Source organism: Macaca nemestrina, chromosome 13, assembly GCF_043159975.1.
Source record: "Macaca nemestrina isolate mMacNem1 chromosome 13, mMacNem.hap1, whole genome shotgun sequence".
NCBI lineage: Eukaryota > Metazoa > Chordata > Mammalia > Primates > Cercopithecidae > Macaca > Macaca nemestrina.
In genome coordinates this window covers 9,663,369-9,688,595 of record NC_092137.1, presented here as the reverse complement: position 1 = coordinate 9,688,595, position 25,227 = coordinate 9,663,369, and the positions used below count along the sequence as shown (strand labels likewise).

General features: G+C 39.3%; 1 protein-coding gene and 1 non-coding gene across 4 annotated transcripts in view; both read left to right on the top strand.

Moving 5' to 3' along the window:
* LOC105486511 (ADAM metallopeptidase domain 17) overlaps nucleotides 1-25,227 on the top strand; it is a 68,921-nt gene that overhangs the window by 14,511 nt on the left and 29,183 nt on the right. The window contains exons 3-8 of one of the 3 annotated variants that reach the window (XM_071076204.1): nucleotides 5,391-5,521; nucleotides 6,297-6,385; nucleotides 15,870-16,038; nucleotides 17,600-17,733; nucleotides 20,821-20,910; nucleotides 22,822-22,935. In XM_071076204.1, coding sequence (XP_070932305.1) covers nucleotides 5,391-5,521; nucleotides 6,297-6,385; nucleotides 15,870-16,038; nucleotides 17,600-17,733; nucleotides 20,821-20,910; nucleotides 22,822-22,935 — 727 coding nt within the window. Of the gene's footprint in view, nucleotides 1-5,390; nucleotides 5,522-6,296; nucleotides 6,386-15,869; nucleotides 16,039-17,579; nucleotides 17,734-20,820; nucleotides 20,911-22,816; nucleotides 22,936-25,227 lie in introns of those variants that run through there. The other 2 variants (XM_071076205.1, XM_071076206.1) reach the window with 2 other exon arrangements.
* LOC112427527 (small nucleolar RNA U13) lies at nucleotides 10,522-10,625 on the top strand. Its single transcript, XR_003019137.2, has one exon. It is a non-coding gene; the product is annotated as a small nucleolar RNA U13 (small nucleolar RNA).

Genomic DNA, 25,227 nt, shown 5'->3' with positions numbered 1-25,227 from the left:
GCCTGGCCCAAATTTAATGTTCTTTCTACATTGAGTTCTTCTTACTTCTTAGCATAAATTGATTGGTATGTTCTGTTTCAGGAGTGATTTTAATACCATGTGTTGTTTTGCACATTGAAATGTTAAATAATTGCAGGCCTCTTTTTAAAGTCTTTAGGAAGCTTTATTCAGTATCAGAAAACAGACACATGGAGAGTATAAATTGACTGAATTATTCTTTATTGGTGTTTTTTTGTTTGAGAGTCTTGCTCTGTTTTCCAGGCTGGAGTGCAGTGGTGTGATTTTGGCTCCCTGCAATGTCTGCCTCCTAGGTTCAAGTGATTCTTGTGCCTCAGCCTCTCAAGTAGCTGGGACTACAGGTGCACACCAGCACGCCTGGGTAATTTTTGTATTTTTAGTAGAGACGGAGTTTTACCATGTTGGCCAGGCTGGTCTTGAACTCCTGACCTCAAGTGATCCACCATCTCAGCCTCCCAAAGTGCTGGGATTACAGACATGAGCCACTGCGCCTGGCCATCTTTATATAGGACAAGCCTTCTCAACTGTGTTAAAAAAATAATAGGAATATGTGCATCTGGTTTAAAAAACAAGCCATGGAGTATATACAAAGTTTTTACTTCTAACTCAGTTACACTTCTCAGACCCAGAGGGGTTTCCTGTGTAAACTTCCAGATTTTTTATTTAATTAATTTATTTATTTATTGAGACAGAGTTTTGCTCTTGTCACCTAGACTGGAGTGCAATGGCACGATCTCAGCTCACTGAAGCCTCCGCCTCCCGGGTTCAAGAGGTTCTCCTGCCTCAACCTCCCTAGTAGCTGGGATTACAGGCGCTCACCGCCACGCTCCACTAATTTTTGTATTTTTAGTAGAGATGAGAGTTCACCATGTTGGCCAGGATGGTCTTGAACTCCTGACCTCAGGTGATCCACCTGCCTCGGGCTCCCAATGTGCTGGGATTACAGGTGTGAGCCGCTGTGCCCGGCCCAAAATATTTTAATGCATATTTTTTGCCTATAGGTCTGTGTGTGTGTGTGTGTGTGTGTGTGTGTATAGGTGATATAGATAGCATATTTTACCTCATTTTAAACAGCTGCATAAATATTCCTGTTGCATAGAACTGTAACAACATACTGACTAATACACTACAGATGGATAGTGTTTAACCAAAGTGATTTTTTTAATATAACAAACAATGCTCTAGTGAGTATCTTTGTAAGTGTATACCTTGGTGAGGTGTTTTTATAGGATATATTCCTAGAAGGAGAATTACTGGGTCAAGGATATGTATACTATGTTTATTGATATTACTCTTTCCTCCCAAAGAGATTTGACCAATTTATTCTTCCAGCAGCAGTATATGAGTTTACCTATTTCTTGTTATCTTTGCCAGTACTAGGTTTATCAGCCTTTAACTTTCACCCCTCTAAAGGGGATGGTATTTTATAGTTGTTTTGATTTTCATTTTGTGTGACATTGAGCATCTTTTTATATATTTGTAAGTAATTTATATTTCTGTAAACTGCCTTTTTAGATCTTTTGACTATTTTTCTATTGAATTTGTCTTTCTAACTACTGAATTGTAGCAGTGCTTAGTATTTTAAGGAGATTGGTCCATTGTCATATGGTTATTTTAGGCAAATTTTTAATGCAAATTATTTTAATTTTTGCTAGCTATTGTAATTATCCTTAGGTTATTTTTTAATGACTTCTTTCTGTTAGATTTTATGTCAGAATATTACAGTATTGGTTATTAGCTTTCAACTTACACCAAATTTGAGCAGATTGGTAATAGCTACAGTTAATCAGGTGCTTATTTTCTGTAATTTACTGGCACTTTACCTAAGTTATCTCTAAAAGTGATTCCTTTTTTGAAGGAACAACAACAACAACAACAAAAAACAAAATTAAGGCTTAGAGAGCTTAGTAACTTGCTCAAAACTACTCAGCTAGTAAATGACAGATACAAGATTTGAACAAAGGTTGGACCCCAAAACTTGTGTTATTTCTGCTATACTGGTGGGGAGTTTGGTGAAGAAGTGGATATAATAGCAAGAGATGAGTAGGAGCAAAGGAAGAGTGAGGAAACTATAAAATGAAAATAATTCGAAGTTTAGCTTTTTGGGTTTCTTTTAAAGTTGAATTTGAGGTGGCCTGTAGAATCCCTATTCTAGAGGCAAAAACTTCATAGCCTTACATATTTCTCTTTCAAATTTGATAGATGACATTGATTCCTTAAGAAAATATTAAATCGTAGCCACTTGTTATCTTTTCTCTGTGTAAGAAAGCAGGGAAGTATGTAATTTGTTTTACAAAGTTTCCATACGAAATATTTAATGGGAAATTTGTCTAATAGTCTATGGAATTTTATACCAGGTGTTTTAAAATAGGTTATTTCCTTTAATCCCCAAAACCATTCAGTTATTAGGTGATATTAGTTCCATTTGTAGATAAATACTTAGGATTCAAAGATTAAGGCCAAGGTCAGACAGTGAGTAAATGAAGGCAGGACTTAAGCCAAGTTTGTCAGACTCCAAGCCTTTCTTTTCTATCATATTGCATTATTAAAGTTTAAAACAACAACAAAAACAAACAAAGATAGCTGAAATAATGTTTGTTTCAGGGCTGAGTTAACTCTGAAACCACTCAGTACTTGATGGTAAATGAGAAGATTCTGTTTTTCGATAGCAGTGGAAGGCAAAGTAATTTAAACCAAGATCATTGCATTAAATTTGGATGTAACTATTAGAGGTTCAGAAAAGTTGGAAATACTGAGAGGTTGTATGAAGAGTTGAAGTAACTTAAGAAAAAAAGAAACTTGTTTAAAATTTGCCTTACAGGTTTCATTTCCTTTTTGTTATAAATCAATACATTATTGATTTTAGATAAATTATTGATTTAGAAAATTATTGATTTAGATAAATCAAGAAATTATTGATTACAGGCTGGGCGAGATGGCTCATTCCTGTAATCCCAGCACTTTGGGAGTCCAAGGTGGGTGGATCACGAGGTCAGGACCATCCTGGCTAACACGGTGAAATACAAATAATATAGCTAAAAATACAAATAATTAGCTGGGCGTGGCAGCACGCGCCTGTAGTCGCAGCTACTTGGAAGGCTGAGGCAGGAGAATGGCGTGAACCTGAGAGGTAGAGCTTGCAGTGAGCCGAGATTGCGCCACTGCACTCCAGCCTGGGTGACAGAGCAAGACTCCGTCTCAAAAAAAAAAACAAAAAAAAAAAAACCAAGAAATTATCTTATTTTTAAATAATGAAAAAGCTGCAGATACTGTTTGGAGACTTTTTTTGATGTTGCCTGAATTTTTTTGGAAAAAGTTAAATGTTTCTCCTAAAAGTGAAACTTCTCAGATTATTTGAGGACGTCTAGAACTGATAAAGAAATGAAAGTGATATACCTGACTAAATGGATCATTAAAAATGATTAGGAAAATAATGTTAATTCAAACTGGTTAGCTGGTCTTTAGTTACTGTAAATTCTTAAGTTGAAAGTCAGAAAGAGAAAATGTTAAAGAAATTTGTAAGAAAATGACTTCACATAATTTTGAGAGGATAAAGCAAAAGAAATTTTGACATATTCTGTTGGAAGTTTTGTAACTCAAAAGCTAATAATGGAAAATCAAAAAACATGAATTTTATCATTGCTTGGTCTTTATCTTTAGAGCAGATTCTTAATGTAGCAAATGAAAAATGCAATTCCATTGATTAAAAGAACATTAAGATTGCAACTCTTAGCTTTAAAACAAAATAATACATTTATAATAAGTATGCTTTTGAAAGTTCTCAACATAACTGGAGGGAAAAATCATAACTGAGAATGTGTGGGAAGATATGTTTTAGGATAGCAGAAGAAAATGTTCCAAGGATTTATGAAATAATGTTCTATTGTTGTCTTTTCCCTTTGACCATTAAAAAACCACGAGCAAACTAAAATTACCTTGTTATGCTCAAAAAGTTAAAAATATTTGTTGCCATGGAGATAGTCCCAGTCTAGATTTCTTTCCGGTAGTTTAAAGACTTTTGCAATCCCATGGGGAAGTAATATATTTTCAGTACCACAGCTGACAAAATTTGTTTCTGTGGGTGAGATGAATAATATACCTTTTTTTGTCTTTGGTGTTCATGGACACACTGAAAGGCTATAAATAATAATTGAGAAACTCTTGCTCACCACTCCTAGTTCATGTAAGGACCTAAAGTCATAGAAAACAAAAAGAATGGTAAGCCAATTAAAGAACTGGACTGAAACTCATAGAAAGCAAAAAGAATAATAAGCCCACTAAAGAACTGGAATGTATACCTCCCCTCCCCTCCCCTCCCTTCCCCTCCCTTCCCCTCTTTCCTGTCTCCTGGTGCTGATGGAGTTTATATTCTAACTTCTGTCTTGGATACCTCATATTTATTTTCCTAACGGTAATTGTGGATTACTGTTTTGCGGGATATGTGGTTTTGAGGAGGAAAAAAGTATGAGTACTTTTTTTGTTTTTTGCGACAGAGTCTTGCAGTGACAGGATCTCCGCTCACTGCAAGCTCCACCTCCTGGGTTCATGCCATTCTCCTGCCTCAGCCTCCCAAGTAGCTGGGATTACAGGCAACCGCCACCACGCCCGGCTAATTTGTTGTGTTTTTAGTAGAGATGGGGTTTCACCATGTTAGCCAGGATGGTCTCAATCTCCTGACCTCGTGATCCGCCCAGCTCGGCCTCCCGAAGTCCTGGGATTACAGGCCTGAGCCACTGCGCGAGGCCACATGAGTACTTTTAAATATAGAAAGCAGCATTTATTAATTTTACACAGCAATAAGAATTTTCTCATAGTCCACCCAGCTTGATAGTTAGAGACAGCATAATACAGGGTTTTGAAATAAACCAGTCTTATTTCCCAGTTTCACCATTTACTAGCTGTGTAACTTTGAGTAGGTTGATTAGCTTCCAAGCCTCAATTTGTACTTGTGTGAAGTGGAGGTAATAGATGCATAGTACCTAACACCAAGTAGGTGTTCAATAAATAGTGTATAATTGGATTAGTTTTTAATAATACTTTTTTTAGATAATCAGGATTCCAACTTAACTATTCAGTCGTGTGTATTTCTTTATTCTTCAGTGTTTTCCAGGAGACATGAACGTGTAAGTTCTTTGAATATGTTTTCCCTAGTGTGAGTTTATTTTGGTCTGCTGTTTTTATAGCTAAATAAATTAGTCTGTTTGTCTTTATAGGAGATATATTGCTCTAAGTACCTAATAAGACTTTAGTTGTAACTTGCATAGTGTCTTATTAATGTCAACGCTTCTGGCTTTTTAAGAAAGTTTAATTATATGAAAATGAGACTTATAATTTGTGTGCTTAGAGTAAAATATGAATGCATTTTTCTTTAGGCATTTTAAATTATACCTGACATCAAGTACTGAACGTTTTTCACAAAATTTCAAGGTCGTGGTGGTGGATGGTAAAAATGAAAGCGAGTACACTGTGAAATGGCAGGACTTCTTCACTGGACACATGGTTGGTTAGTATGGAGCTTGTTGGTTTGCCCCGTGTCTGGTGTGTTAGGTCTCCAAATCTAACTTGATTGCATATTCTTTTCTGGTGCAGGGTAGTGGGGACGGGGTATCGTAGAAGTGCTATTCTTTGACTGTTTTCTTTGAGGTATTTAAGTTTAGAAGTGGAAATATTCTAATAGGAGGAAATGAGTATTATCTAAACGTCATACTAACTGACTGGTTTAATGATTAAAATTAAATTCCTCTTAAGTGATAGGAATTTAACCTTTCTTTTCATCAGTGACTGTAAGCTTTCTTTATATTTTAAACAGGGAAGCTTGGAGATAAAATACTTTGTGATCCTATTATGTATGTATTTGAGAAAAATCTATCAAACAAGCAATTGTGGTTTACTTTTTGACCTTTTTCTGCAATGAAAAAACAAATGGCATTGAAATCCACAAATAGTACAGTTCCTAGGCCTGTACATTCCAAATCATGCTTTCTATCTCTCCTAGTTCTTCCTTTACCTAAAAGTAGATAAAATTATTCCAGAAGAAAATCTTAGTAGTTTTGTTTTTTTTGGGAAAGGGATAGGTTTCAAGTGACTAAACTTAAGGCTACCCCTTAGGAGGTGAGATTATCTAGCTTCTTTCTCGGGCCTTTGTTTCTTGTTTTGCAGAGCTGTCACAGTACTAGGCAAATTCCACCCTGAAGGATTTAATTTTTATTGAGAGTAATGCGTAGTTTCTTATTTGATGTAAGTATCTTTAAATAATAAATTTTTTTTTCTCTCTTAAGGTGAACCTGACTCTAGGGTTCTAGCCCACATAAGAGATGATGATGTTATGATCAGAATCAACACAGATGGGGCTGAATATAACATAGAGGTAAATTTATATGTGAATTTTTTTTCAGTAGCTTATAGCTCTGATTTTCAAAAAGCTGCTTAGTTCTGCAATAAAATAAGTAATTATACTTATTTCTTTTCTCTTTTTATTTGAAGTCTTTTACCAGGAAAGTAGATTTTTAAAAAAGGATAATCTCTAAGAAGCTGTCTTATGATATACCCTGTATTTCTAAGTACCATAATTGGGATGGATAATAGGAAGAGAAAACTTTCCCTCCTGACTAATTTTTTAATTCTTTCTCAAATAATCAGTAAGTGTAAACATCCTCAGAAATGAAAGTGAAGTATTATTTTTCAATTTCTCTGTTTTCTGCTGGACACACTGGAAATGCTAGATCAAGCAAAGGTGATAGTTCATAGTCTGAGAAGTTAAAGAGGAAGCTAGGAAAGTCAGGCTGTGGTCGCTCTTCCACTGAAAGAGTAGCAGTAGAAATCAAGACCACGGTGGCTGCATTGGTTAAGACACATATCTGTCTGTCAGATACTAGTCTACAAAACAACGTTTACTACATAATTGTGAATTGAAGTTGATTCTGTGTTTCTTGAAAAATGAGAAAACTCTGGGTGGTGGTGGTGATGTCACTAAAATGGATCACCTGTGGGAAAACTGAGTAAGATAGGTCAAAATGAAATGTTCAGGTGTATTTGAGTGCTCAATAGGGGTAAAACAGTCTGCTGGAGGTATAAATACTATATATTTTAATTATATCCAAATTACGCAACTGTTAGTCTTTTGACTATCCATTATTGTGAAAAAGAAACCTATGGACTTGCAGTATGTTATAGTTTGTTAATGTTTGAACTATTTAATGTCAATGTTTTGAGGAGTCTAGCCTACCAGAAAGAGTCAGAAGTTTAGTGGAAAGTAAAGGAACTAATATTATAAATACATTCATTCTAGAATAGGCAAAGCATCCCTGGAATGTCTTAAATTTGTTTGTTCTTTCAAATCAATTTATTTTTTAAGAATACCTTTATTTTAAAATATATGCTCATTGCAAAATTTGGAAACTAGATTATCTGTACTTGGACAGATAACTACTATTGACATTTTGACAGACATCCTTCCAAATTTTTTTTCTGTGTGTATATACACAAATAAGTATACCCACTATTTTTTCCTGCATAAGTAGGACTATACAATATGTACAGTTTGTCTTTACATATTTTTCGTTTAACGATATGATTATGAACCTTTTCATGTTAATACAGATCTAAATTAGTTGGTTTTTTTTGTTTGTTTGTTTGTTTGCGACGGAGTTTCCCTCTTGTTGGCTGGAGTGCAATGGTGCGATCTCAGCTCAGCGCAACCTCCACTTCCCGGGTTCAAGCGATTGTCCTGCCTCAGCCTCCCGAGTAGCTGGTATTGTGGGCATGCTCCACCATACCTGGCTTATTTTGTATTTTTAGTAGAGATGGGGTTTCTCCGTGTTGGTCAGGCTGGTCTTGAACTACCGACCTCAGGTGATTTGGCTGTCTTGGCCTCACAAAGTGCTGGGATTGCAGGTGTGATCCACCACTCCCGGCCTAAATTAGGGTTCTTTTTTTTTTTTGCCTGTCACTAGGCTGGAGTGCAGTGGCATGATCTTGGGTCACTGCAACCTCTGCTCCCTGGTTCAAGCAATTCTCCTGCCTCAGCCTCCCTATTAGCTGGGATTACAGACACACACCACCACACGCAGCTAAGTTTTGTATTTTTGGTAGAGATGGGGTTTCACCATGTTGGCCAGGATGGTGTCGATCTCCTGACCTTGTGATCGCCTGCCTCGGCCTCCAAAAGTGCTGGGATTACAGGTGTGAGCCACTGTACCCGGCCAATTAGGGTTTTTAATAAAGGCTGCCTGTTGCTCCATTGATACACTGTAACATTTATTTAACCAATCCCACTTCATGCTCAACTGTTTTGGGTATTTTTGTTTTGTTTTTTTGAGATGGAGTCTTGCTCTGTCACCCAGGCTGGAGTGCAATGGTGTGATCTTGGCACACTACAACCCCTGCCTCCCTGGTTCAGGCGATTCTCCTGCCTCAGCCTCCCAAGTAGCTGGGACTGCAGGCGTGTGCCACCATGTCCGGCTAATTTTTTTGTTTTTTGTTTTTGAGATGGAGTATAACTCTGTCACTTAGACTGGAATGCACTGGCATGGTCTCCACTCACTGCAACCTCTGTCTCCCGGGTTCAAGTGATTCTCCCGCCTTAGTCCCTCGAGTATCTGAGACTACAGGCACGTGCTACCAAACCTCGCTAATTTTTGTATTTTTAGCAGAGACAGGGTTTCACCATGTTGGCCAGGATGGTCTCGATCTCCTGACCTTATGATCTGCCAGCCTCAGCCTCCAAAAGTGCTGGGATTACAGGCGTGGGCCACCGTGCCTGGCCTCAACTGTTTTGTTTCTAATTTTTGAAATAAAAGGTATTGTAGTGAATAGCCTTGGGCACACCTTTTGGTGCATGTATTTAGTTGGAATAGTCTGGATGATAGGGAGTAGTCTGGGAAGTTAAATGAAGAAACTGTAGGAAGCTCTTTCTAGGCTGTGCCAGGGCTTCAGATAAACTCCCATAGCTGAGTAGCTTAACACAAGCAAGGTTTTTTCTTACTCTCCTGTGGCTTGATGTGGGTTAGGTGGTTCTCCTCTACTTTGTGGCTTTGACTTTTGGACACATGTCCTCTGTAGTTCTCACAGAAGGGAAACAGAGCTAGAAAATTAAACAGGATATTAAGGGCCAGGCTTGGAAATGACCTTCCATTCAATACATTCTAGAACACTTTATCTCTGACCAGCTATAAAGGAGAATAGGAAGATCGTCGTAATTTGAGCTCAGAAAGAAAGCAGTGTGGTAAACGCACAGCATTGTTTTTGCTGCAGTGCATATGCTTGCTTATTTCCGTAGAATAATTTATTCTTTTTTTTTTTTTTTTTTTTGAGGCTGAATCTCGCTCTGTTGCCAGGCTGGAGTACAGTGGCGCGATTTCGGCTCACTGCAGTCTTTGCCTCCTGGGTTCAAGCCATTCTCCTGCCTCAGCCTCCCAAGTAGCTGGGATTACAGGCGCGTGCCACCATACCCAGCTAATTTTTGTATTTTTGGTAGAGACGGGTTTCACAATGTTGGCCAGAATGGTCTCGATCTCCCGACCTCATGATCTGCCAGCCTCGGCCTCTGAAAATGCTGGGATTAAAGGCGTGAGCCACTGTGCCTGGCCAGCTTATTCTTAAGCTAAAATGTGTGTCTTTAGGATCCAAGTTAAATTTGCTCAGATTACAATTTTTTTTTTTTTTTTTTTTGAGATGGCATATCGCCCTGTCACCCGGACAGGAGTGCAATGGCACCATCTCAGCTCTCTGCATCCTCCACATCCCAGGTTAAAGCGATTCTCCTGCCTCAGTCCCTTGAGTAGCTGGGATTACAGGCGTGTGCCACCATGCCCGGTTAATTTTTGTATTTTTAGTAGAGATGGGGTTTCACTGTGTTGGCTAGGCTGGTCTTGAACTCCTGACCTCGTGATCCGCCCATCTCGGCCTCCCAAAGTGCTGGGATTACAGGCATGAGCCACCACGCCCTGCCAGATTACTCATTTTTTTCAAATACTTCCTTTTGGAAAAATAGGAATTCTGTTTCCACCCATATCTTTGTTTCACTAAGAATGAAAATGAGTATAACTAATATTTCATTATAAGATATTTACTTAGCCAGGCACAGTGGTTCACACCTGTAAAAAGCACTTTGGGAGGCTGAGGCGGGTGGACTGCTTGAGTCCAGGGATTTGAGACCAGCCTAGGCAATATAGGGAGACCTTGTCTCTACTCCCCCACAAAAGAAAAAAAGAAATTAGCTGGGCGTAGTGGTACATGCCTGTGGTCTCAGCTACTCAGAATGCTGAGGCGGTAGGATCAGTTGAATTCTGGAGGCAGAGACTGCAGTGAACTGAGATTGTACTGCTGCACTCCAGCCTGGGTGACAGAGCGAGACCCTATCTCACACATACACACACACAAAGATGTTTACTTACAAGTATACTCATCAGATACCTTGAAGGATTTTTGCATGAAATTAATTTTTATTGAAAAATGATTTGTTATTTACAGTGGTGATTTTCATACTCTTTATAATTCTTTTTGATACTTTTATAGTTCATAAGTGTGGTGATTGGCTGTTCACACACATGTATGAGATGTGCCACCCTAGAACCTTGTTACAGTGTTAGCACGTTACAAGTCTGACGTGAAAAAAAAAATTTTTTTTTTTTTTTGAGACAGAGTCTCGCTCTGTTGCCCAGGCTGGAGTGCAGTGGCCGGATCTCAGCTCACTGCAAGCTCCGCCTCCTGGGTTTACGCCATTCTCCTGCCTCAGCCTCCCGAGTAGCTGGGACTACAGGTGCCTGCCACCTCGCCCGGCTAGTTTTTTTGTATTTTTTAGTAGAGACGGGGTTTCACCGTGTTAGCCAGGATGTTCTCGATCTCCTGACCTCGTGATCCGCCCGTCTCGCCCTCCCAAAGTGCTGGGATTACAGGCTTGAGCCACCGCGCCCGGCCGAAAAAAAATAATTCTTTACACTTACCTTGATGTAAAAACATTGTTCATCTGCACTAAGATCTTAGGAATATAAGTGAGCAGGAAAAAATATATATCTTATTTTTAACACATCATCATTAAATATTTTAATTATGACAGAGTCTTACTCGGTCATTCAGGCTGAAGTGCAGTGGTGCCATCATAGCTCACTGCAGCCTTGACCTCCTGGGCTCAGACAATCCCTCTCTTCTGGCTCCTGTGTAGCTGGGACTACAGGTGCATGCCACCATGCCCAACTAATTTGTTAAATTTTTGTAGAAGTGCATCACATTTTTGATGTGGTCTCACTGTGTTGGCCAGGCTGGTCTCAAATGCCTGGCTGTAAGCAATCCTTCCGCTTGGCCTCCCAAAGTGCTGGGATGACAGGTGTGAGTCACTGTGCACAGCCATTAAATATTTTAAACTGTCACTGACTTTACCATAGCTTACTATTTATATAAATAATCCTGGGTTAAACTTGCATGGTGAGATAATATTTCCCCCAACTTTTATTTATTTATTTGAGATGGAGTCTTGCTCTATCGCCCAGGCTGGAGTGCAGTGGCGCAATCTCGGCTCACTGCAATCTCCGCCTCCCAGGTTCAAGCATTTCTCCTGCCTCAGCCTCCCAAGTAGCTGGGATTACAGGCACACGCCACTGTGCCCAGCTAGTTTTTGTATTTTTGGTAGAGACGGGGTTTTGCCATGTTGGCCAGTCTGGTCTTGAACTCCTAGTCTCAGGTGATCCACCCGCCTTGGCCTCCCAAGGTGCTGGGCTTACAGGCGTGACCCGCTGCGTCTGGCCTAATTTTTGTATTTTTAGTAGAGACGGGGTTTCACCATGCTGGCCAGGCTGGTCTTGAACGTCTGACCTGTGATCTGCCCACCTCGGCCTCCCAAAGTCCTGGGATGACAGGCATGAGCCACCGTGCTTGGCCTTCCCCAACTTTTAGTTTTGAAAATGTTTAGCTTGTGCGGTGGCTCATGCCTGTCATCCCAGCACTTTGGGAAGCTGAGGTGGGTGGATCACCTCAGGCCAGGGGTTCGAGACCAGCCTGGCCAACATGGTGAAACCTCTTCTCTACCAAAAATACAAAAATTAGCCAGGCTTGGTGGCTTGCACCTGTAATCCCAACTGCTCGGGAGGCCTAGGCAGGAGAATCGCTTGAACCTGGGAGACAGAGGTTGCAGTGAGCTGAGATCGCTCCACTGTACTCCAGTGTGGGTGACAGAGTGAAACTCTGTCTCAAAAAAAAAAAAAAGAAAAAAGAAAATGTTCAAATCTACAGAAAGATTAAAAAGTACCCTGTAGCTACAGAAAGATTAAAAACAAAACAAAACAAAAAACAAAAACCATGTAGCCCTTAAACAATTTCTAACACAATTTCTTTTTTTTTTTTTTTTGAGGCGGAGTCTCACTCTGTCGCCCAGGCTGGAGCGCAGTGGCCAGATCTCAGCTCACTGCAAGCTCCGCCTCCCGGGTTTATGCCATTCTCCTGCCTCAGCCTCCCGAGTAGCTGGGACTACAGGCGCCCGTCACCTCGCCTGGCTAGTTTTTTGTATTTTTTTAGTAGAGACGGGGTTTCACGATGTTAGCCAGGGTGGTCTCGATCTCTTGACCTCGTGATCTGCCCATCTCGGCCTCCCAAAGTGCTGGGATTACAGGCTTGAGCCACCGCACCCGGCCCACAATTTCTGACATAATGTCATGCTAGCTTTCTCTCTTTTTTTCCTGAATCATATGCAAATCGTTTGCAAACATCATGACACTTCACCCCTGACTACTTCTGTATGCATCCCTAGGCACTCTTTTCTATAGCTGTAATAAAAGTAACATACCTGAGAAAATGAAAAGAATTCTACAGTATTATCTAATAATCATGCCATAGTCAAAGTCTCTAGTCATCCTCAAAATCTCCTTCATAGATTTTTTTTGGTTTTCCAATCCAGGATCCAATCAAGTTTTCTGCCTTTTAGTCAATTACTCATCAAATGATTTTTTCCAGCAACTTACTAGTAATAGTGGTAATAGGCTTAGCTTTTATTAATAACGACCACTTTTCTTTTGAAATCTTATTATAAAACTAGATTTATTACCTACATAATCTTCATAATCTTCAAGTTAGGTATTATCACTGCTTTACCTAACGAGGGAGGTTATGCTCAGGGTACTTGTCCAAGGCACATAGTGAGGTACCGTTGAGGTTTGAACTCAGATATATCTGATCCCAAAGCCAGCTGTCTTTTTCTGTGCTTGACTGGCTATACTAGGAAACAATCAATGTGAACTTAGAAATGTTTGACACAAAATAAAAAAAATTTTCACTTCTATTCATAGGCTAAATGAACTTTACTAAATATGGAAGATTCCTGTAGCCCAGAAGTTGGGTTAGTTAACTTTTGAGGCCTCTGCTAGCCCTGAAATTCTGTAACCATTGTTTCTTACATCCACCTCATACATAGATTACCAAAGATGTGTATGCATATAATGTTTAACAGTTTTATTGAGATATAATTCACATACTATAGTATTCACCCCTTTAATATATATAGTTTTGTAGTTGTGTGTGTGTATGTGTGTGTGTGTGTGTGTGTGTGTATTTTTGAGACAGAGTCTCACTCTGTCACCCAGGCTGGAGTGCAGTGGCATGATCACTGCAACCTCTGCCTCCTGGGTTCAAGTGATTGTCCTGCTCAGCCTCTTGAGTAGCTGGGATTACAGGCGCCCACCACCATGCCTGGCTAATTTTTGTATTTCAGTAGAGATGGGGTTTCACCATGTTGGTCAGGCTGGTCTTGAACTCCTGGCCTCAAGTTATCCGCCCACCATGGCCTCCCAAAGTGCTGAGATTACAGGCGTGAGCCATCACGCCAGGCAGTTTTCATATATTGATGGAGTTGTGCAAACACCACCACATTCAATTGTAGAACATTTTCATGAACTGAAAAAGAAACGTTGTATCCTTTAGCCATCCTTCCCTCTTCCCCCCTAACTCCCCCAGCTCTAGGCAACCAGGAATCTACTGTCTGTTTAGATTTGTCTATTTGGGTCATCTCATATAAATGGAATTATATGTGGTCTTTTGTGTGTGGCTTCTTTTTTTTTTTTTTGAGACGGAGTCTCGCTCTGCCGCCCAGGCTGGAGTGCAGTGGCCGGATCTCAGCTCACTGCAAGCTCCGCCTCCCGGGTTTACGCCATTCTCCTGCCTCAGCCTCCCAAGTAGCTGGGACTACAGGCGCCCGCCACCTCGCCCGGCTAGTTTTTTGTATTTTTTTAGTAGAGACGGGGTTTCACCGTGTTAAGCCAGGATGGTCTCGATCTCCTGACCTCGTGATCCGCCCGTCTCGGCCTCCCAAAGTGCTGGGATTACAGGTTTGAGCCACCGCGCCCGGCCGTGTGGCTTCTTTTTAAGTTTTTAATTTTTTTGAGATGGAGTCTTGCTCTGTCGCCCATGCTGGAGTGCAGTGGCATGATCTCGGCTCACTGCAACCTCCGCCTCCTGGGTTCAACTGATTCTCTCGCCTCAGCCTCCCGAGTAGCTGGGATTACAGGCGCCTGCCACCATACCTGACTAATTTTTGTATTTTTTACTAGAGTCAGGGTTTCACTGTGTTGGCCAGGCTGGTCTCAAACTCCTGACCTCAAGTGATCCGCCTGCCTTGGCCTCCCAAAGTGCTGGGATTACAGATGTGAACCACTCCGCCCAGCCCGTGTGTGGCTTCTTTCGCTTAGAATAATGTTTCCAGGGTTCATCTACGTTGTAGCATCTATCTGTATCTTATTTATTTTTGTTGCTGAATAATATTCCATTGTATGGATAAACTGCATTTTGTTTATTCATTGATTAGTTGTTGATGGACATTTGGGTTGTTTCCACTTTTTAGCTATTATTTACATTACTCCTTGTGTTTTCATTTCTCTTGGTTATATACTAGGAGCAGAATTGCTGGGTCATATGGTTATTCTACTTTTAACCTTTGAGGACCTGCCAGACTATTTTCTAAAGTGGTTTTACCATTTTACATTCTCATCAGCATATATGAGGGTTCTGGATTTCTCTACATCCTCACCAGTATTTGTCTTTGATCATAGTCATCCTAGTGGGTATACAGGGGTATTTCATTGTGGGTTCTTTTTTCCCACTGGGGTTTTGATTTGCATTTCCCTGATGGAGATAAATATATTTTTTGTGTGTCCTCTACAAACCGCCTGGTTCTGATGAGACCAGTGTTCTTACAGAGAATAACTTTGCTTTGAAACAAAACAAACAACCTTTTGACTTGGGTAAACTTTAGAGTATATTAATTGTGATTTACTCTGGCCTTGTAACATTGTAAGTGGAGATTTTTTTTAAAAACTGCATTCGCTGAAACCAGTAATAAGGTTCAGACCTATTGTTGCAAGTTCTGAGTTTTCTTTCATATAAATATGTTTGTTCTTTTGTGTGGATAAAGCCTAACGTGGCAAAAAGATGTCAAACACCTAAGTGTTAAGGAAGCTAAAATGAAGATGCTGCATGAACAGAAACCTTGTCCAATTTTCATTACTATAGCACCATCACCTATAACAGTGCCAGTATACAGTAGATATTACATAATGTTTTGGAATGAATGAGTGGAAAATGATATGCATTTTTCTCTTCTGCATCCTCTGAAAGATTTCACAATGTGCAAAGTATGTAAAGCTTTATTTATATACAGATAAAATAATCAGAGTTTATGATCTACATGTTTACTTACCAGCCTAGAAACTCCGTATGATTAAAAATTGAGATTATTTATTTTAATAACATGACTAATCAGTTTACTTAACCTAGAAATGAATGTTATCTAAGAACAAGCAAAGAATGTTAGAATTTAGTGTCTAGGAATTGTTATTTTTTTCCATCTCAGTCGTGTATATTTTCTGTTTTAGCCACTTTGGAGATTTGTTAATGATACCAAAGACAAAAGAATGTTAGTTTATAAATCTGAAGATATCAAGAATGTTTCACGTTTGCAGTCTCCAAAAGTGTGTGGTTATTTAAAAGTGGATAATGAAGAGTTGCTCCCAAAAGGGTTAGTAGACAGAGGACCACCTGAAGGTAAGGCTTAAAGACTGTATTTCAAATAAGAAACAAACATATTACAATTGACTTCAATAGTTGTTATTTGATAAAAAAATAACATGATTGTCAAGTAACTATAGTATTTGGCATGCAAATAAGAGTTTTATTCCAGAAATTTTCAACTTCTTTTGTCTATGATGTAAGAGTTGAAAACTCTAGAAAATAATGGGAACAACAAAGATTAGACTTTAAAAAAGATTAGGGAAAAGGGAAATGGAGTGATCCGAGGGAAAATATTCTTGCAGATATTTAGAAATGATAATAATGGTGGAAAGACAATCTTTAGAGTTTATAAGAAATTAATTGGTAGCAGGAGAGACCTATGTATATACTGCTTAGAATACAAGAAGGTTATATCCATCTTGGGACAATCTATTTAGGGTCATTTAAAAAACATAACCATCTTGGAATTTTACTGCCCAAAACACCCCTGGTTAGGTTTTTTTGTTTTGTTTTGTTTTGTTTTGTTTTGTTTTTGCAGTGCAATCTCGGCTCACTGCAACCTTTGACTTCCAGGTTCAAGTGATTTTCCTGCCTCAGCCTTCCGAGTAGCTGGGATTATAGGCACGTGCCACCAGTCCTGGCTAATTTTTGTATTTTTAGTGGAGATGGGGTTTCACCATGTTGACCAGGCTGTTCTCGAACTCCTGGCCTCAAGTGATTCGCCCACCTCAACCTCCCAAAGTGTTGGGATTACAGGCGTGAGCCAACGTGCCAGGCCAAAGATGGTTATGTTATTACAATATTATTAAAATATATATTAGCATTTTAATATATAAATAAATTCTTAATTTATTTCACAAGAAAGTTGTCATATTAACACAAACTAATTTTCAATGTGAATATTTTGACATTTTTACTGTTATTTTGGTTAATTCATAAACTTCTTGTTGTAGAATATGACTGACAGCTTCATAGCCCAGCATTAGGTGAATGTTTTACTCTGTTGAGCACTATTTGTTTATTTATTGATTGATTTATTTAGAAATGGAGTCTCACTCTTGTTGCCCTGGCTTGAGTGCAATGGCATAATCTTGTCTCACTGCAACCTCCGCACCCTGGGTTCAAGTGATTCTCCTGCCTCAGCCTTATGAGTAGCTGGGATTACAGGCAGACGCCACCATACCTGGCTAATTTTTGTATTTTTAATAGAGATGGGGTTTCATCATGTTGGCCAGGCTGGTCTCGAACTCCCATCCTAAGGTGATTCACCCACCTTGGCCTCGCAAAGTGCTGGGATTGCAGGCCTGAGCCAACATGCCCGGCCTTACTCTGTTGAACACTTTTTAAAGTTTCTGTATTTGAAAAATTAAGAAGGCACTTGTCCTTGGTTTTGAATTCTACAGTGTTTAAACTTTATGTTACTTTTCACTTTTCTGTCTTCCTCCAAATTGTTTTTTTTTTGTTGTTCAAGATCCTTTAGTGATATTAAGCTCACATAATGTTTGTTTCAAAAATATATTAGATTTAAAGTGTTACCATAAAACTCCTTGTTTTGGTGAATTTTGATTTAATAGTGCATACAAATTCATATTAGAGCTTGTTCATCGAGTGAAGAGAAGAGCTGACCCAGATCCCATGAAGAACACGTGTAAATTATTGGTGGTAGCAGATCATCGCTTCTACAGATACATGGGCAGAGGGGAAGAGAGTACAACTACAAATTACTTAGTAAGTATTTGATATTGCATCAAGTAATTGAAAAAAAAATTCTTGTGGGTGGGTACATTCTATGAAACTTAATGAAACCAGATCTGTTCCAGATACTCTGTTATTTCCCTAAAATATTTGAGGGATTTTCTCTGAGGTTTTTATGTTACTGTATGGAAATTATAGTTTCAAATTTATGACAACCCATTTTACCCTCGAACTAATATTTTGTGCATGTTAGAATTTATGCATATAGGCTTTGGGAGAGGTTATAATGTAGTCTTCCTCCTTGATATAAGTGAGCTCTTTAAAAACATTACTGCTATCATGGCAGTGAACCTGTGGTGTCACATGTGAATGTAAAAATATGTATTTGCATGAACCCATGTTTATCTTTTGCTTATATGTATATTTCAGAGAGGAAGGTGAGTTTTGTTTGTCATGTTAAAGACCTAGTCATTGGACTTCACTTGAAATAGGTGGGACTTTCATGGTCATAACTAGCTCTAGGGCACAGAAGTGAAGGAAAGATGTAAGAAGTGCTGATACTGGATTTTTAAGCATGAACTCTTATGATTTTTTTTTTTTTTTTTGAGACAGAGTCTTGCTCTGTTGCCAGGCTGGAGTGCAGTGGCACAATCTTGGCTCACTGCAAGCTCCACCTCCCAGGTTCAAGCCATTCTTCTGCCTCAGCCTCCCGAGTAGCTGGGACTACAGGCACCCACCACCTCGCCCGGCTAGTTTTCTTTTTTTGTATTTTTGGTAGAGACAGGGTTTCACCGTGTTAGCCAGGATGGTCTCGATCTCCTGACCTCATGATCCGCCCGTCTCGGCCTCCCAAAGTGCTGGGATTACAGGCTTGAGCCACCGCGCCCGGCCAACTATTACGATTTTTAAAGTCTGGGAAATCATTTTTCGTTGACATTTTTTGCTAGTATGACCTCATTCGTCATGATTACTTGGCACTGACGAAAATGTTGTTATTGAGGGAATAATGGAGAATGCAGCTATTCATGAAGCAAGAAGAAGCTGGGGCGGTAAAGATGTCTTTCTCATTGCCTTGCTTTTCCCATGCTGTCCATTTTATTCATACCCTCCCTTACCCTTCTTTCCCTTCCCTTCCATGTCAAGTGGATTTTTTTGTTTGTTTGTTTGACACAGAGTCTCACTGTGTTGCCCAGGCTGGAGTGCAGTGGTGCAATCTCAGCTCACTGCAACCCCCACCTCCTGGGTTCAAGCAGTTCTCCTGCCTCAGCATCACAAGTAGCTGGAATTACAGGTGTGAGCCACAGCACTCGGCCCCATATCAAGTGAATTTATTATGAGGCTAGTAAGAGTCACTGTGATTCTTGTTCCTAAGATAGAGATTCTTACTTTAAAAAGCTTCTCTCTTAATCTGGGTTTTGTATTAAGGGGCTCCTCTTATATTACTTCTTTGTTCATTACACTACAAATATGAATATAATGAGAGATCTAGTCTTGAAATTTGTATTTTTTACAATTTCTGAGACATAACTTGTTTCACAGTTGCTGGAACAAACCTTATCAACCCAGTTTTTGAATAGTAGAATATTCTCTTTGAGAAAAAAGATAGGTAATTAGCATTTTGTTCTTTCTCATGTCATTTTCCTTGGAAACAATACTGCCTTCCTTCTCCAGTTTTCCCAAATCAGAGAGCAAAAGAAGGAGGGTTGCTGAAATGAACCTTGTTCTTTCTGGCTGTCTTCTTACCCATTCCTTAGTGCTGAACTTTTCGGGGTGAGAGTGGGGGAATAGGGTTGGCAGTTGTCTGCCACTGCACCTTACTTGTTTCTGGTGAAGACATTTGAGGTACTCACCAAGAGACAGAGTGAAGATGGAATTCTTTTTAGAAGGGAATACGGTTGACCCCGGAACAGTGCCGGGGGGTGGGGGTTAGAAGCACTGACCTTCTCTCTGCAGTCAAAAATCCTCATGTCACTTTTTTTTTTAGACTCTGTTGCCCAGGCCGGAGTGCGGTGGCGAAATCGTAGCTCACTGCGGCCTCTATTGCCTGGAACAAAACAATCTTCCCGCCTCAGCCTCCTGAGTAGCTGGGACAACAGGTGTTCACCCTTCCTGGCTAAGTTTTTTGATTTTTAGTAGAGATGGAGAATTTCTCAGGATGGTCTCAAACTTCTAAGCTTAAGCAGTCCTCCTGCCTCAGCCTCCCAAAGTGCTGGGATTACAGGCGTGAACCACTATGCCCGGCCCTTGTATAACTTTGATTCTCCAAAAATGTAACTACTAATAGTCTACTATTGACCAGAAGCCTTACCAATAAAATAACAGTCGATTAACACGTATTTTTTATATGTATTATTACTGTGTTCTTACGTTAAAGGAAAATGTTATGATGAAAATCATAAAAAAAAAAAAAAAAAAGCTGGGCATGGTGGTGTGCGCCTGTAGTCTTCTGTTACTCAGGAGGCTGAGGTGAGAGGATTGCTTGAGCCCGGAAATTCAGGCTATAGTGAGCTATGATCGTGCCACTGTGCTGTACCCCTGGTGACAGAGCAAGACCTTGTCTCTGAAAAAATAAAATAAAGAAAAATCATAAGGAAGAGAAAATACATTTACCATTCACTAAGTGGAAGTGGATCATCATAATGGTCTTCATGTTGAGTAGGCTGAGGAGGAAGAGGAAGAGTTGCTCATATTGTCTCTGGTGACAAAGGCTTAAGGAAATCCACATATAAGTGGACACTTGAAGTTCAAATCTATGTTGTTCAAGAGTCAACTGTATTTCAGGTATATTGATTGACTTTTAAATTTAATTTTTATTATTGACTGAAATGGTAGTTTTACAAAAGCCTGTTACTCATCATTTTGGTTCCATGTGCAATTGAGTACCTGAAATTTAGGTTAAACTATACCATTGTTTTATTCTGGTAACAGCACTTTAAGTTTGGGGCCAAAGGTTGGGAATACTCAGATATAGTAACATCTTAATGCTAGTTTTTGTGAAAGTAGAAACTTCTGCAATGGCCTCTAAACTGAGATTTTTTTTTCCTCCATAGATTTTATATTGCATTGCCAGGAGAGGTAAAGAGCTACATAATGTCTTTTTTCTTTTTTAAATACACACAGATAGAGCTAATTGACAGAGTTGATGACATCTATCGGAACACTTCATGGGATAATGCGGGTTTTAAAGGCTATGGAATACAGATAGAGCAGGTATTTATCAATAGATATGGCTTATATTACTCACTTAAGTTATGTAATGTAAATATTTGTGACTTGTATCCAAAACCCAAAAACTTGTCCTTAACAATAATTATAAATAAGTTTTCTCAAATGCCAGTGATTTTTCTTCTGATGAATTGTGCAGTATTTTTGATGTTAATTAGTTCTAGATTGTGAGGTTTTCTGTCCTTAGTCTCGCTTTAGGTAGAAAGCCTTTTACGCTGCTGTGCTTTGTTCCTTCTTTGAATTCATGGCCTTTTTATTCTCTGTAGTTTCTTTCCCCCCTCTGATTATGCTTAAGTCTTTCGTTAAAACTGTGACACGTACCGTTGAATCCTTAGTCAGAAAATTTACTAAAAAATACTGGGTACCTTTGCAAGGCTGTATTTATATATACAGAACCTTTAGGTTCTTTCCCCTCAGATGTCTCCTGATTTCTTGTAATCTGTTAACAGAATGTGTCTAGCAATGTTATATTAGTGTCATCTTAATAGCTCATATGAAGAGTTATTTCAAATTGCTAAGACTAAAAAGACTTCTGACATAGGGTATTACTTTGGGCAAGAGAGACATTTTGATATGTAAGTTATATAAATTGTTATCTCTATTTTTTTTCCAGGCTTTTTGTAGTAAACCATATTTTTATAAGTTCTACAGTATAGAATTTAGAGGTTTAAAAAATTTTTTTAAATCATTCACCATATTTATAAATGTTAAACTTTGATATTTTTTGTATAAAACTAAGAGATTTTTCCCTTTTCATTCTCTTTCAACTGTTTTGCATTTTCTTTTTAAGTTATTATTTGAATAGGTAACATACACACAGTACAAAAACCAGTGAAAAGTAAGTCTCTGCAACCTGTTTATTGTTAAACCAGTTCCTTTCCCCAAAGACATTCATGTCACTAGTTTCATATGTATCTTTCTAGAGATGTCATATGCATGTATAGTGTATGTATATGTCTGTATTTGACACAACGGTGCTATACAGTACACTTTTATACCTCGCTTTTTAATTTCACAGTATGTTGGAGAGTACTTCATGTTCATGCATGTAAAGCTGCCTCATTTGTTTTATTATAAATAGCTGCATCATGTTTGAGTTTTAGGGACCCTGTAAATTTTCTTTTTGCTTTAGGCATTTGGAACCAATTGAAGAACACAGGAATAATATAGGAGATTAAAACATTAACTTCCTTACATCTGATGAAGGATGGATTGGAGGATGTGGTTTAGATGTGCATCATGGTGGGCTTCTAAGTAGTTGTCCCAGATTTGACCTTGACCAGCCACCATCAAAACTGCAGAGTCCACCCCAGTAAGCTTACCACACAGTGGCAGAGGAGAGCAGAACAGGCAGGCAGGCAGGCAGGGAAGAGAGACACACAGAAACTCTGAGCTGAGCATAGTTTCCTTCTTTCTTTATCTCACACTTTCTAATGGGAGCCTTTGTTACTTTTTTTCCCCTTCTTTGCAGGCTTAATAGGAATTTATCTGAAATGCACATATAAGGAGAAGCCTCTGTTCTTAGTCTTTTATTCCTTTGATGCACAAAGAGATGTATATTTTATTATTCTTTCCTAAACTGTTGACTATAGTTCTAATAATTATTTTAGGCTCCTGTAACCCAAGTTCTTATTTTTTCAAAATAAACATAGAGGATATGAAAATGTAGGAGTACATTCATATTATTATAAATAATTAATTGACATGTTTTCCATACCATATGCTTCTCTGTTTGTTTCAAACATTGAATATTAGAACTGAAGAATTTATGAATTTTGGTTTTAAAATGTTTTTTTCTAGAACAATTCTTTTTTTGAACAGATAAAATAATGCAGTATTCAGAGTCTTCTGACTTATTTTGGAAGTGTTCTAAGTATATTATCTCTTTAAGTATAGATTCGCATTCTCAAGTCTCCACAAGAGGTAAAACCTGGTGAAAAGCATTACAATATGGCAAAAAGTTACCCAAATGAAGAAAAGGATGCTTGGGATGTGAAGATGTTGCTAGAGGTAGGTCTTGGAACCCTGGATATTAACACCACTTTATGATTTCTGCTATGTGGATTGTATGTGTTTTAATGAAGGAGCATATTAGAAAAGATGGAAACCAAGAAGCAATCTCCCCCAGCTGATCCAGCAGGAACCTCATCCCATGTAACAGCATACACAACAAATAACAAAAACTCCGTGAAAAAGAAAAACATTATAAAGCAATGCTGCTGCTTTTTTTTTTTTGAGACAGGGTTTCACTCTTATTGCCCAGGCTGGAGTGCAATGGTATGATCTCGGCTCACTGCAACCTCCGCCTCCCAGGTTCAAGCAATTCTCCTGCCTCAGCCTCCTGAGTAGCTAGGATTATAGGCATGCACCACCACGGCCAGCTAATTTTTGTATTTTTAGTAGAAACGGGGTTTCTCCATGTTGGTCAGGCTGGTCTCGAACTCCCGACTTCAGATGATCTGCCTGCCTCGCCCTCCCAAAGTGCTGGAATTACAGGTGTGAGCCACTGTGCCCGGCCAAAGCAGTGCTTCTTAACCTTAATATCTTTGAGGATCTAATGAGGCAATCAGTGGATCTGCTCTAGAAAATAACATGGATACCAAATATATAGAGTTTTTGCACACTGTTTTGTTAGTTCGGGACACTTAGTTCAGGGCTCTCTGAAGCTTGTCAGTTTATCTTTTAGGGCAGTAATTATCAAACAGGTTATGAACATGTATCGGACAGTAGAAATATAGCTTGGAGATCTGAAAGTTCTCTACAGGAATTTAAAATTTTTGTGTTTTTATTCTGGCGATTAATCTAAAGATGGCTAACTTAATCATTTTACATCATTTGGAGTCTTGCTGTATAACAGGATACTGCCATGTGATTCCAGTGTCTTGAGTTTGTGTGTGCTATTACTTTGGTGTAGAATGACTTTCTATGAAGTGATAGTAGTTATATTTTAATGTGTTGGTAAGTGTATTAGTTTCCTGTTGTTGCTTTAACAAATTATCACAAGTGGAGCAGCTTAGAACAACACTTATTTATCTCATAGTTTGCATGGGCTAGTGCAGGTATGGTGTGGCTCATCTGGATTCCTGTTCAGAGTCTCATGAGGCTGAAATCAAGTTTTCAAAGCTTTAATAGAATTGAAGGATATTATAACTCTTCATCCAGATGGAGAAGCATAACGTGCAGCACCTGTGTGGTACTCATTCATACCCTGTCTAATTTGATCTGCTGAGCACCCTGAAAGGTTGATTGAGACAGCATCATTGTTGTGAAGAGGCTCAGCAAGTGTTATTGTTTATTCCAGCTGACATGACAGAGCAGCATAGGCTGGGGGACTTAACAGAAGTTGGGGTTTTCACAGTTCTGGAAGCTGGAAGTCCAAAATCAAGGGATCAGCAGGGTTGATTTCTTCTGAGGCCACGGTACTTGTGGTGTAGGTGCTGTCTTCTCCCTGTGTTCTCACATGGTCTTTCCCTCAGTGCGTGTGTATTCTGATCTTCTTATCAGGACACCCGCCATATTGGTTTAAGGCCCACCCATATGACCTCAGTGTACCTTAATTACCTCCTTAAGGGCCCTGTTTCCAGATAGAGTCACATTCTGGGGTACTGTTGAGGGTTAGGACTTCAACATTTGAATTTTGGGGTGGCACAATTCAACCAGTAACAGGAAGATTAAATGACTTGTCTGGTTAGTCATACAACTGGTAGTGGCAGAGGTCGAATTGAGCACAGATCTCCTGACTCCTAGAACAGCTGAACCACTGTGCCTGTGTGCTTTTCTGTGGGCCTCCAGACAGCCCATGGCAGGGGAGGAACCAAAGAGAAGAATGACTTACGTTGACAGATGCTCCTCTCCAGTTTTCTTCCCTGAGGCTCCTAGAATGTTCTTAGAAGCCTCACCCTTTTACCACGGAACTATCAGAATCCCCATGTAACCACACTTCATTCCTCATATAGGGCTCTCTGGCCTCTCATTTAAAGCATTTTAAACATTGAGGGTTTTGGCTAGTAATCCCAGCACTTTGGGAGGCTGAGGATGAGGCTGGTGGATTGTTTGAGCCCAGGAGTTCAAGACTAGCTTGGACAACATGGTGTACAAAAAATACAAAAATTAGCCAGGCATGGTGATGCACGCTTTTGGTACCAGCTTCTTGGGAGGCTGAGTTGGGAGGTTCACTTTAGCCTTGGGAGGTCGAGGCTGCAGTGAGCTGTGATTGCATCACTTCACTCCAGCCTGGGTGACACAGCGAGACCCTGTCTCAAACAAACAAACAAATAAAACCCCCAAAATTAAGGTTTTTTA